This window comes from Cebus imitator, unplaced genomic scaffold, assembly GCF_001604975.1.
Source record: "Cebus imitator isolate Cc_AM_T3 unplaced genomic scaffold, Cebus_imitator-1.0 Scaffold285, whole genome shotgun sequence".
NCBI classification, from domain to species: Eukaryota; Metazoa; Chordata; class Mammalia; order Primates; family Cebidae; genus Cebus; species Cebus imitator.
Genome location: NW_016107600.1, coordinates 2,095,170 through 2,109,132, shown reverse-complemented (window position 1 = coordinate 2,109,132; position 13,963 = coordinate 2,095,170). Strand labels below are relative to the sequence as shown.

The following is a 13,963-nucleotide window of genomic DNA, read 5'->3' as shown; positions in this document are numbered from 1 at the left end:
AACGAATGAATAAAGCACTTAAGAATAGAAAGAACAGATGTGTGGTGCATTTTTATTTCAAAATCACCATTGAAAGACAGGTTTGATTTTTGCTTGTTTGAAAGTTGGCCTTATTCACAGGTGCTAAATGAAACAGCATTATCAGTTGAGGGTCCTGTCATCCTGACAAGGCATTACTATGAATGCAGTGAAGCCTGACTTTGGATTCTGGTTTGGTACCCATTCCCCTATCCTCCTAAGCCTTAGCTCTTTCTTCCTCAGAAATTTCAATCTGCAGGCATCTGAATAAAAAGTAGTTATGGGTCACAGTAGCAGCGTCAACAATTTCACCAGATTACTGCAATTTAAGGCCTGAAAACATATTTCAGTTCAAATCACACTGGCCCCACCAATCTGCATTAATGATATTGTGATAAATTCAGAGGTTTAGGATTTCATGAAAATCATTTAAAAATATTTCCTAACAATCTAAAACTGATTTTCCAAAGCAACTTTTTCTAAAAATGTTTAGTGCTAAGTTCACAATAAAGCTTTCCTTCATTGCAATTCTTTCACAAAGCACTTCAACAGTTTGCTCCTCCTTCAGATGAATCACCCAGGCCATCCAGTGAAAGAATAGCTTTTATAAATTCAAAACAGTGCCTAGCTCTGTTGTTCTCAGCCCTAGCTACACACTAAAATCATCTGGATAGGTTTTAAAAATGGCTATGCCAGGTTCTTTCACATTAATTGGTCTGGGATGGGAAGTTAACATGGTATGTCTTAAAAGCTCCCCAGGTGATTCTAAGGTCCAGACAAGATTAAGAACCACTAGCCTACAAGAATGGCTTGAGCCTGGCTTCCATCAACACTTGGTTCTTTTTAGTGTCTTAATCCGAACTGATGGCCGTGAAGCAAGCTCTTCTTCTAGTTGGAAAAGAAGGGACAAGGACAGAGGGAGTAACAATAGACGTCCACAAATTAATCATATAAAATGAAAATATCCCTTGCCCAGCGCGGTGGATCACGCCTGTAATCCCAGCACTCTGGGAGGTCAAGGCAGGCAGATTACCTGAGGTCAGGAGTTCAAGACCAGCCTGGCCAACACAGTGAAACCCTGTCTCTACTAAAAATATACACACACCAAAAAAATGGTCAGGCGTGGTAGTGCCTGACTGTAGTTCCAGCTTCTCGGGAGGCTGAGGCAGGAGAATCACTTGAACTCAGGAGACAGAGCTTGTTGTGAGCAGAGATCGTGCCATTACACTCCGGCATGGGCAGCAGTGAGACTTTGTTTCAAAAAAAAAAAAAAAAAAAAAAGAAGAAGAAGAAGAAAAAGAATATGTCCCACTGATCCTTTTTACTAAAGCTACATTCAGTTTTTGTCAGGATAGTCCTCTCAAGTCATATTTGGGCTCTATACCACTGAAATGTAGAAATGCCAGTATTTCAGCACCCAGACTAATCTCCCAGACAGCCTCCTACACTTTGGACAGCACAGAATGTTTTGTCACATCTTCTACTTCTTGGTTTCGAAAAATATTACCACCAGATCTACCTGTAGTGTCAACACCTTCCTTCTTTTGTCTAACCTTCAAAGGCCACAAGTCCCTTTTCTCTATAGTGCCTTCCCAAGTCATTTCAGGCTCCATTAATTTTTTCCTTAGAGGAATTTACAGTCTCTACCACTTTTTTTGGGGGGGGGGGAATTTTTTTGTACTGCCATTAAACCTTTCATCCACTTTGGAACTTGTTTTTCTAAGCACTTTGGCGACAAGAACTGCAGCTTATGCTTTTTTTTTCCCAGAACAAAGCCACCCACTACGTTTGGTTTTCCATTAAGTTGTAACCTTCCGGGCCTCTTGTCCTCTCCAACTCTTCATTAAGCTCTCTCCCCGACTCCAAAGCTCTATTTAATCAGACTGGGACAACCATCATCCTACCAAGTATTCTCAGATAGTTACTGGCTTTTGAATTTTGGGATTTTATAACACATGCTAAAGAAGAACAGCCAGACACAAAATTCCTGTCCTTGGTGATTGCTTTGTGGCAGTACTGCCTATCTCCTTTATGATTCCTCTTCTCGTCCCTCAAAATCTAAATTACTTTTCTATCTAGACAGCTTCCACAAACAAGGCTTCTTTTTAGGCAGCTCCCCACCTCTAACCAGTCCCATTCCCTCAGGTGCCCATTTCTTGTTTGTTTGTTTTGAGACGGAGTCTCACTCTGTCGCCCAGGCTGGAGGGCAGTGGCTCAATCTCGGGTCACCACAACCTCCACCTCCAGGGTTCAAGTGCTTCTCCTGCCTCAGCCTCCCAAGCAGCTGGGGTTGCAGGGGACCGTCCACCACGCCCGGCTAATTTCTGTATTTTCAGTAGAGACGAAGTTTCACCACGTTGGCCAGGCTGGTCTCAAACTCCTGACCTCAGGTGATCTTAGGTGCCCATTTTCTAAGACGGCTGTCACAAACCCCGGGGAAAGAAATGCGAGTTCCACCCACTGAAGGCCACTGTTGTTCTGGGGGCCAGGGTAGGACGGGCCAAGGAGGGGGATTCCAAGGAGGAGATCGTCATGGGGAAGGGCCACCAGAGAGCTCACCCTAGGGGCCCACAGCTCAGCTCCACAGCTGAAACCCCAGCCCCACACCACGCCAGAGCAGAGATTGCTGGTGGCAGGAAGTGTGGGCCCGCGCCCCACCCACCAACGTCAGACACCGGAAGTGGCCGTTGCTGGGGCACGCGAGGAACGAACTCGGCTGTGAGGACAGCCTGTGTGGACCAAGGTAAGGAAAGGCATCCCAGGGCACCCCTGAACAATTCCTCTTTTGCGTAGTGGCATACCTTCACCTTCTAATATCCCGTTTTCAGTTTTCTGCCGGTGGCCTTCGGCCTTGTGGACGCTCAGTGCAGCTGTTTTGGCTACCAGCCGGTTCCACGGCATCATCCGCTCGAGGGCCTCCTTGGCGCCTTTTCTACGTTCTTTTTAAGTTAACCACCTACCCCACCTCCTCTTATTTAGTCTCATTGAGTAAATCTGCTGTGAGTGTTGTTGTTGTTGTTGTTGTTTAAAGCAAGAAAAATGATTCTTTTACCAAGGCCCAGAAGAAAAATGATTCTTTTACTAAGGCCCAGAATTCTGTTAAGCGTTTAACCAGTAGCCGCCGACTATATCCATCCGCTACACCTGATTGCTTCCGCGTAGTTTGCCCGTTTCACCGGGATCTAGGGAAAAGGTAAAGAATCCCCTTTTAACACTTTGATGCGGAAGATACGTAAAACGGACATGGATAAGTGATGTTAACTGTGAATTCCAGTTCCCCTAGTGTCCTGTAATTCGTCCTTTCGTCTGGGAAGAATAGGTTGGCTTCCTACAAGCTGCTGAATCTGGTGCTCATCACCCACGTAAAATCAAAAAACATACTTCCAAACCCTTATTTTTAATGAAAAAGTATTAAGTAACTACATGTAAGTGAGACGAAAAGACAGCCTTGGTAAAAGAATCATTTTTCTTGCTTTAAACAACAACAACACTCACAGCAGATTTACTCAATGAGACTAAATAAGAGGAGGTGGGGTAGGTGGTTAACTTGAAAAGAACATAGAAAAGGCTCCAAGGAGGCCCTCGAATGGGTGATGCCGTGGATGATTTCTTGATCCAAAACATAAACATGAAAAATATTTTTAAGACAAATTCGCTAATGATTGTCATTAACAAATGGGCTCTGCAGCAAAAAACTAGAGTTCTGGCCGATTACTTGTATTTCCTATTATAGGTTCCACCGCTGCTTATGTCATAGAATGGGGGGGGGTGAGGAGTGTAGAATTGTATGAGAGGCCACATGAGAGCATGCTCTAGAGACAGTAAGACCCTTTTCAGAAGTCTCCTATGGGGACGGTTTTATATACATTAGGTTTTTCCCACAATAATTTATTTAGTCTCAGTGCTCAGTAGAAGAGATTTCTAATAGAAGAGGATTCAAACTATGAAACCATTTCTCTTTTAATCTTTCACATTCCTGTTACAGATTTGTTCTCTTGTGACTCTGTTATACATAATATGGACAGTTCTTAAGCCTTAACATTGAAAAGTTTTCCCTCAGTGCATAGAGGGAATGAGTATTAATTGGATAAGCTTAAAGTACTGCCACTTTAGCACTGAAGACTTGGGGGAGAGGAGGTGAAGCATCACTAGAAAAAGGGACAATATCAGTGTGGCCCTTCCTGGTCATGTTTAAGAAAAGTCATGAAAATAGTCAACTCATGTTTCTGAGCATATTGGAAAGGTGAAGTATATTCTGTCAAAGGTTTCCAGCATTTCCATGTCCTAGAGAGGAGCAAGATTGGTAACCTGCCTATCTGTATTTTTAAGAACCCGAGAGGAAAGATTTCTAATAAAACACTGTTTTTGTGTTTACATATAAGGGTTTTTTTGTTTTGCTTTTTTAAAGACAGGATCTCACTCTGTTGTCCAGGCCAGAGTGCAATGGCGTGAACCTCAAAATTCCTAGGCTCAAGTGATCCTCCTGCCTTTGCCTCCTGAGTAGCTGGGACTACAGGCACATAGTCCTGGCATGGCTAAGTTTTTTTTTTTGCTTATAGAGACACTGGCTTTGTTCCCAGGCTAGTCTCAAACTACTGGCTTCAAGTGATCCTCCAGCCTCAGCCTCCCAAAGTCCTGGGATTACAGATGTGAGAGTGACCACTCGCAGTCCTTATGCATAAGTTTAAATAACAGTATTTTCCTGATCTTGACTTGCCCCCTCTAATGTTAAATATTAATATTTACATTATAATCAATAATATTATATTAATAGTATCAAGCCCTAACAGATACTAAACAGTGACAGGCACTTAAGTAATAGCACCTAAGGTAGACATTTTGTCACCCAAATACAGCTTAAGTTTGAACTATAGGAGTCATATTTAGTTTTCCTTAACTATTTGGTAGGCCCTAGAATTTTTTCCAAGAATGTGAATTCGACCATGATGTTAAAATGATTCCAAGAAGAATGCTTTAAAGAAAAGAAAATAATGGAGGGAGTGGGGAGAGTAAGGGTTTCTTATATTGAACTTGGGTAGTTTCTGTTCCAGAAGTGACTCCACCTGTTAGGGTTACCTTTTGTTACATTTTTATTTCTGATTCCCTGAACTACACTTTTGTTTTTTCCAGCACTTGGATTCAGCTCCTTCAGTTCCAACATGGAAGAAACTTACAGTATGTACTCCTTGTTGTTTTTAGAAAATAAGTTAAATCATTTGCATATAGTTTTATATTGGACAAGACTTTTAGTGTACTGGGAAAAAGTCGGACTACTCCCCAACTGCTGAGGAGGAAAAGTCTGTATGGTATTGCCCAAATTTGAAATAAGATACTTGAAAATTAAGAGGTATGAGAAGTCATAAAGTTTTGAAAAGGCCACAGTTAGGACACGTTTGTTAAACTATATTAAACGAGGCAGGACTTCAACTTCTCCTTGTGTGTATGACACAGGGATAGTAACCTCTACTTTCTACTGTGAGGGGTAATATAGTATACTTAGATAATAGCGGTGATATACATTCGGTTTTTAGGATAAGAAATCTGGGAAGGATTCTTATTCTCAAGTGATCCAGGAACCTTAGATGGCCCAGGAAATCAAAGGGGAGCCAGCACCTGAATTATACAAAAGGGACTTGAAAAACCGTATATTACAACAGAGAAAATAGAACCTAGATTGATTAATTTTGCCCAAGTTTACATAGTAAGAGACAGAATCAGAACCAGAGTCCTCTATCTTGTTTATGTCTAGTACCCTACATGATACCACAGACCTATGATTTTTAGCTTCTGACTAAATTTGAGGAATATTGAATTTATGCCTGTGGATACAACTTGTCAACGGTATCTACTTTTTCTTCCTACTTTGCTGTCTTGTTCAGAATCTCATTATAATTAAAAATTCCAACTAAAGGATATTTCAGTCCCATTCTGCCCTCTAGGAAGAGTCCAGTGGAGAGCTGTATTTCCAAAATACAGAAACTATATAGAAATAATCTTTATTAAATATCTAGAACACAATCATTCTCAAACTTTAGTATGCAGCAGAATCACCTGGAAAGCTTGTTGAAAAGATTGCTGGGTCCCACTCCCAGAATTTCTAATTCAGAAGGTCTGGTATCTGTGAATTTGCATTTCTAACAAGTTACCAGCTGATGTTGATCTGAGGACCACACTTTGAGAATCACTGATCTCTTATAAGGATCCCCTGCCCTTTAATTTTTCTCAAAGTTTTGGGTTTTTTTCTTTTCTTTTTTGGAGACAGAGTCTCACTCTGTCACCCAGGCTGGAGTGCAGTGGTGCAATCTTGGCTCACTGCAACCTCTGCCTCCTGGGTTCAAATGATTCTTCTGCCCCAGCCTCCCAAGTAGCAGGGACTACAGGCGCATGCCACCACGCCCAGCTAATTTTTTTTTTTTTTTCTAAGTAGATACAGAGTTCACCATATTGGGCAGGCTGGTCTTGAACTCCTGACCTTGTGATCTGCACACCTCGGCCTCCCAAAGTGCTGGGATTACAGGTGTGGGCCACTGCACCCAGCCTTCTTAAAGTATTTTTACTTAAGATGTGAAATTCCTGAGCCAGTTGCGATGGGGCTCGTGCCTGTAATCCCAGCTGCTCAGGCAGCTGAGGCAGGAGGATCACCGGAGCCCAGGAGTTAGAAGTTAACAGTGAGCTATGATCACACCACTGCACTCCAGGCTGGGTGACAGAGCAAGACCCTGTCTTTTTTTTTTTTTTTTGAGAAGGAAGCTCACTCTGTCACCCAGGCTAGAGTGCAATGACAATCTCAGCTTACTACAACCGCTTCATTCCAGGTTTAAGTGATTCTTCTGCCTCAGCCTCCCAAGTAGCTGGAACTGTAGGCACATGCCACAACGCCCAGCTAATTTATTTATTTATTTATTTATTTTTGAGACGGAGTTTCGCTCTTGTTGCCCAGGCTGGAGTACAATGGCACAATCTCGGCTCACTGCAACCTCTGCCTCACGGGTTCAGTGATTCTCCTGCCTCAGCGTCCTGAGTAGCTGGGATTACAGGCATGTGCCACCACACCAGGCTAATTTTGTATTTTTAGTAGAGACGGGGTTTCACCATGTTGGTCAGGCTGCCGGCTAATTTTTACATTTTTAGTAAAGATGGGGTTTCACCATGTTGGCCAGGCTGGTCTTGAACTCCTGGCCTCAAGTGATCCACCCACGTCGGCCTCCCAACGTGCTGGGATTACAGGCATGAGCCACTGTGCCTGGTCAACCCTGTCTCTTAATAAGAAAAAAAGAAGGCCGGGCACGGTGGCTCACACCTGTAATCCAAGCACTTTGGGAGGCCAGAGTGGGTGGATTGCAAGGTCAAGAGATTGAGACCATCAGTGGCCAACATGGTAAAGCCCCATCTCTCTATTAAAAATACAAAAATTAGCTGGGCATGGTGGCGCACACCTGTAATCCCAGCTACTCAGGAGGCTGAGTCAGGAGAACCACTTGAACCCAGAAGGCAAAGGTTGCAGTGAGCTGAGATTGCACCACTGCCTGGCAACAGAGCAAGACTTTGTCTCAAAAGAAAAAATAAGAATGTGAAGTCCCTTTATGGTGTGTGTGTGTGTATATATATATATACACACACACATACATATTCTTGAAAGCATACTACTATTACATTAGAAAACATCTCCCCTTTCTGTCTCCCAGTTCTTTGTTACTTTTTTCAGCCACATTTTTTTTCTTACATATCCCTGGGAGTGTGTTGGAAATGAACAATCTGAGGCCTTATCTCAGACCTTCTGAATCAGAATCTGCACTTTAACGCAGTCCTTAAGTGATGTAGCACCTGCAGAGTAAGCTAAACTTTGAGAAACACTGCCTTAAGACTATACTTGACCTTTTTCCCAAATTGACCTGGCTTTCCAAGTTAATCTTGTAGATTCCTGAAGATCTCTGTCTTCTCTCTTTGGACTCTCTTAGCTGATGATACTTTTGTCAGGCCTAGTTCCTTATTTCCATGAAATTTCCTCCATTTCTCACCATGGGTTCTGGGCCCTACCCAAATCTGAGGAACAGCTGAGTCTGTGCTTTTAGAGGAAGCTTGTCAAATAGACCTACTTTGTTTTCCAAAGTACGTTATATTCCCAGGAAACCAGACAAAAATTTTTAGAGCAGTTTGTTAGTATTTATTAAAATGCACAGACATTTCAATGCAATGCTCTTAGGTGTTTATCCAAGAGAAATACTCATACATTTGCCAGGCATGGTGGCTTATGCCCGTAATCCCAGCACTTTGGGAGGCTGAGGCGGGCAGGTCACAGGAGGCCAGGAGTTCAAGACCAGCCTGACCAACATGGCGAAACCCTGTCTCTACTAAAAATACAAAAAGTTAGCCAGGCACGCCTGTAATCCCAGTAACCTGGGGGGCGAAGGCACAAGAATCACTTAAACCTGGGAAGTGGAGGTTGCAGTGAGCCAGGATCACACCACTGCACTCTTTAGCCTGGGCAACAGAGTGAGACCCTGTCTCAAAAAAAAAAAAAAAATACTCATACATGCACAAAGAAGAATAAACCAGATTGTTAGTCACAGCATTGTATATTATAGTAAAAGCTGGCCTGGGCATGGTGGCTCACACCTGTAATCCTAGCACTTTGGGAGGCTGAGGCTGGTGGATCACCTGAGGTCAGGAGTTCAAAACCAGCCTGGCCATTCTCTACTAAAAATACAAAAAAAATAAGCCAGGCATGGTGGTGGGCACCTGTAATCTTGCCTACTTGGGAGGCTGAGGCAAGAGAATCACTTGAACCTGGGAAGCGGAGGTTGCAGTGAGCCTCAAGATTGCACCATTGCACCCCAGCCTGGACAAGAACAAAACTCTGTCAAAACAAATAGTAAAAACTGGAAACAACCTAAATGTCCATTAATAAGAAAATCAATTAAAAATTTGGTACATCCTGCAACCTCATGAGACAATGTGAACCAGAAAAAAGAAAAATAATAAAAAATTTGGTACATCCATATGAAGCAATGAAGTATTGCTTACATGTACTGATATGGAAGGAACTCCAAGATACATTAAGTAAAAAGAAAAGAAAGCAAATTGCAAGATAGACGATACAGGAAATACTATCACATGCTATAGCATGGATAAACCCTGAGGACCTTAGGCTAAGTGAAATAAGCTAGTCACAAAAAGAAAAAGACGGAGGTTGGGGGATTGGAGAGGCATAGCATTAAGAGAAACACCTTAGCATTAAGCAAACCACCATAGCATGTGTATACTTATGTAACAAACATGCGTGTTCTGCACATGTACCCCAGAACTTAAAGTACAATAAAAATGACTATGATTTCATGTATATGATGTCTCTAGTCAAATTCACCAAAACAAAAAGTAGAATGGTGGCTACCAGGAGCTGGAGGGCATGGAGAATGGAGAGTTGATTTTTAATGGGTATAGAGTTTCAGTTTAGTAAAATGAAAAACTTTTGGAGATTAGTTGCACAACAATGTGAATATATTAATACTTAACACTGTATACACTGTATACTTAAAAATGATTAACATGGTAAATCTTACATGTGTTTTTATCACAATTAAAGATTTTTGTCCCAGCTACTCTAGGGTCTGAGGCATAAGAATTACTCGAACCCAGGGGATGAAGGTTGCAGTGAGCCTAGATCACACCACTTCACTCCAGCCTAGGCAACAGAACAAGACTCCGTCTCAAAAAAAAAAAAAGAAAGATTTTTAAATCAAAAAGAATTTTTTTTAATATAGAAAGCCAGGTTAAAGTTGACCTAAATTGCTGGAGACCAAAAAGTAAAGCATTACAATGAGAAGCTCTCATTATCAACTCCAACATATGCTACTATATGGGCAATATAATATGTATGAATCATAAGGTACCATCCAGTGTGTCAGCTGCTGACATGGCCTAACATTTGCTAGTGATGGGAATGGATTAAATGAAGGGAAACTAACAGGAATTTCATCTGTAAACTCTCCCTGTTTGTCCTGAAGCTTCAGAAATATGAAAACATTGCTGGTCAAGAAGAGCCTCGTTGGCATAATAAGCCTGCCTGTCCTTTAAGACTTTTCCTTCCTATTCATTCCGTCCTTCAAGTCACCTTTCTGGCTCATTTGCATCACGATCATGGTTAGCAATTTATTCCATGTTTACCACTCTTCCAGTGAAACTGTCTGTTTCAATTCCCCACTGACTTCTGATTTTCATAGCAGTCTCCTGGTTTATAAGCTTCTTATCAAATGTGAATTGTTTATCTTATTTCACTTTTATCATTGCCTTCAGGGGTGGCAAGAGCAATTTACTAGGTTGCCTCTTGTCTCATAATATACCAGAATGTGCTTAACCATTTAATTTCCCTTCCTTAACCAAACTTGTTAAAATTTGGGGTTCAGCCCGGGCATCTTGTATAGCCTAAGGGTTGTTTTAAATAGCATTTTATAGGTTAGGGGCTTTCTTTTACACAGCAGTTCCATATGTCTGCAGTTGTCTTAACCTCAGGAGGTTCTGTTTTTGTAGATTGTTCTATTTTTTTAGCTGGCAAATGTAATAGTCACTAGATTAAAGAATTCTGTATTTTGTTCTCACCTGTGTTCCAAAATATGAAAAGTTAAAACAGCCTGTCTGATAACAGTGTTAGTTTCATTTGAGAGGTAACTAGAATAACCAAGATCAGGAACTACTTATAGGAATAAGTTAAAGCAGGCAGATGAAAAAGAAATCATCTATCCACTAATATTTTTCAAGCTTCCATAGAACATATAACTGATGCAGAGCAGTGCTTACCAACTTTTTTCATGTCATCATAGAACATATAACTGATATAGAGCAGTGCTTAACCAACTTTTTTCATGTCATGGGATACAAGTAATAGATGAAGATACTGGTGAAGGGGATTAACTACTCTCAACTTGCCTGTGGAGATGGGAGGTGGGGCTGTCTGGAACTTGCAGTGGGCCCCCAGATCAGTGTATTAGCACACCAGCTAACCATTTCAACTTCAGCATGCTGGCTGGGAGGCTCTGAATAGACTAGCTAGAGAATAGGAATAACCCTGAATTAGCGCTTTTAGAAAAGAGGATGACATTTTATTTAACTTTGTTTTATAGTAAGAGTAACCATGAAAACAATATTTATGTTCAATTCAATATGAAACTGAGACTTAGCACCTGAGTTTTCTGGTTCTCCTGAACTTACTAAGATTCAGAAATATTTTAAATGTGTAGTCACTCTTTTTTTTAATCCAAGTTTTCTTTAGACCATATTGTTCTATTAGTACAGATTCTCTTGAAAAAAATCCAGTGTGCCTGGAATGCTGTAGTTTTATGAGGGCCTGTTATTGTTTTACTTACTAAAATACTTCTCCCTTTCAGCCGACTCCCTGGACCCTGAGAAGCTATTGCAATGCCCCTATGATAAAAACCATCAAATCAGAGCTTGCAGGTTTCCTTATCATCTTATCAAGTGCAGAAAGGTAGGGTGTTACTCTATAATTTGCTCTCTAACACCTTCTGATTTCTTTTAAAAGGCCATATTTTATAAACATCAAATGATTGTATCATAAATGTTTTAATCGATGGCCAGAATTATTTTGGGAATCCACCTCTGTTAAATACCAACATTTATAGAAAGGCATTTGTTCATTCCTTAGGATAATTTTTTTCTTGTTTTGGCTTTCTTTTCACTAACTAGTGACCCTTTATAAATGGTATCTCTAGAGTCTTTTCACCCCTTGTAAATAGGCTAATTTTTGCTAACAATGAGAAATCCCACCTATCTTGTAAATTTGATGTATTCATCGGCCTAATAAGGATTAGGTCCTGTAATTCACCTTTTCTGATTTTAGAAATTTTAGAGCTTGAACAGCTAGAAGTTAGCCCAAGAAAAATTATTCCTAAAAATAATTGTATCTCGGTCGGGCGTGGTGGCTCACGCCTGTAATCCCAGCACTTTGGGAGGCCGAGGCAGGTGGATCATGAGGTCAGGAGTTCAAGACCTAGTCAAGATGGTGAAACCTCACCTCTACTAAAAATACAAAAATTAGCTAGGCGTGGTGACAGGCACCTGTAATCCCAGCTACTCGGGAGGCTGAGGCAGAGAATTACTTGAACCTGGGAGGCGGAGGTTGCAGTGAGCTGAGATCGTGCCACTGCACTCCAGCCTAGGCAAAAGAGTAAGACTCCATCTCACAAAAAAAAAAAAAAAAAAAATTTAATAACTTTATCTCCAAGTTTCAACAGTAAACATCTTTTTTAAAAAAATAAGGATTTTCTTTCTGGTCACTCTTTTATAAATTTAGCTGATATAAACTACTTTAATGATGCATTAATTGAGACACTTTGACACTGTTGTTAGAATGCTGATACAGAAGCCAAAATTCTGCCAGAATTTATGCTTGGAAAATAATTGATATATTTAATCCAAACTGCATATAATTCAGGTTTAACATCCTTTAAAAAGTATTTCTTATATAATGTCTCTTTGTTATTTCTCCAGCTCCTTTTAATCTCTAGAGCAAGGATCCCTTAACATTAAACCTGGATAATATGGAACAGCAGATACCACTACAACATTGTCTCCTCTAGGCTCTCAGGCATTTCCTAAGTGGAGCCAAGTGGTGAAAAAGACACTATCATAACTCCCCTCTTCTAGTGTTCTTAATCTTTGGCCACAAAACTTTTGTATTGAATGCCTGATATTACTTAGGAAAATGACACAGATGCCTGCAAGTTTCTCACTCCCATATATTTTTCTAGCCTTCTCCCTACTTCATATTATTTTTACTTTTTCTAGTTTCATTTATGACCTATCTTTTTCTTTCTAATAAATTTCTTAATTGCTGGTATATATGCCATAGGATATGGGTGATACTAAACCCTTTGTTTTGTTTTAAAATAAGGAACTTGGTCAGCAAAGTAGACTCTATCATTTGGGTTTTTCCTTAGTGAAATAGCTGAAATAAAGGTCAAATTGCTCAGAGCTTCATTTCAGGCATCATTACTTTAAATAAGCGTCACTGTGTTCATCTGAAAAATCATTGCTTTGCCTCTTCTGCGGCTCCCTTACAACAGCTATTTTCCAGCACTATTGTATTGCAATTGCAGGGGCACAACTGCAATGCAGACTAAGAGTGTGTTTTAGTGTTACTATTCATCCTGAATATCGACTTTCAAAGACATCCAGAGAGCTCTCTCATTACAGGCTGTGCTGCCTGAATCTCGTGACTCTGAGAAATAAACAGGGAGGAAAGATGTCTTAACTCTGCATAAAGCACTTAAACCCCAGTATCTGTGTTATCAGTCTCTACAGTCATAACAAAAAGACTTATGTTTTTTATGATGATTTTGAAGTAATTGTCTATATAAACGGTAAATAATTCCCACTTAGTTTTGTACTATGTGTGCGCTTGTAGTTAAGCCAGGAGTTTATTGAGGAATTTTAGAGGAGGCATTTATAGAACAAAGCTTAACTACTCCCCTTTGACTTTAAGAGATCCAGAGAACTGACAGATCCCTTAATTTTGGTTCCACAGAATCATCCTGATGTTGCAAGCAAATTGGCTACTTGTCCCTTCAATGCTCGCCACCAGGTTCCTCGAGCTGAAATTAGTCATCATATCTCAAGCTGTGATGACAGAAGTTGTATTGAGCAAGATGTTGGTAAGACTCACTACCTCACATGTTTCAGTAGAGGAGGTTATCTCCTTCAGATTTGTATTATGCTACATTGTCAGCTTGATTTTTGGCTTCTATTGTTTCAGAAGAACAATACTTTTCCACCTTTGAGATTTGTATCATAGCAGCAATAGGTTGTCAGATTGTATGTGTCAGACTGTTTTCTGAACAGTCTGGTTCATTTTACTAATAATTCATCTAAAAATAAAATTTTTTTTTTTTTTTTTGAGTCGGAGTTTCGCTCTTGTTACCCAGGCTGGAGT

The 13,963-nt window shown here is 40.6% G+C and overlaps 1 protein-coding gene across 1 annotated transcript in view; it reads left to right on the top strand.

Annotated features, from left to right (window-relative positions):
- Positions 1 to 2,704: 2,704 nt before the first annotated feature.
- Positions 2,705 to 13,963, top strand: part of GTSF1 (gametocyte specific factor 1) — a 14,723-nt gene continuing 3,464 nt past the window's right edge. The window contains exons 1-4 of the mRNA XM_037729016.1: positions 2,705 to 2,761; positions 5,149 to 5,193; positions 11,400 to 11,500; positions 13,559 to 13,685. Of these exons, the coding sequence (XP_037584944.1) occupies positions 5,178 to 5,193; positions 11,400 to 11,500; positions 13,559 to 13,685 (244 nt within the window). The 5' untranslated portion in view covers positions 2,705 to 2,761; positions 5,149 to 5,177. The remainder of the gene's footprint in view (positions 2,762 to 5,148; positions 5,194 to 11,399; positions 11,501 to 13,558; positions 13,686 to 13,963) is intronic.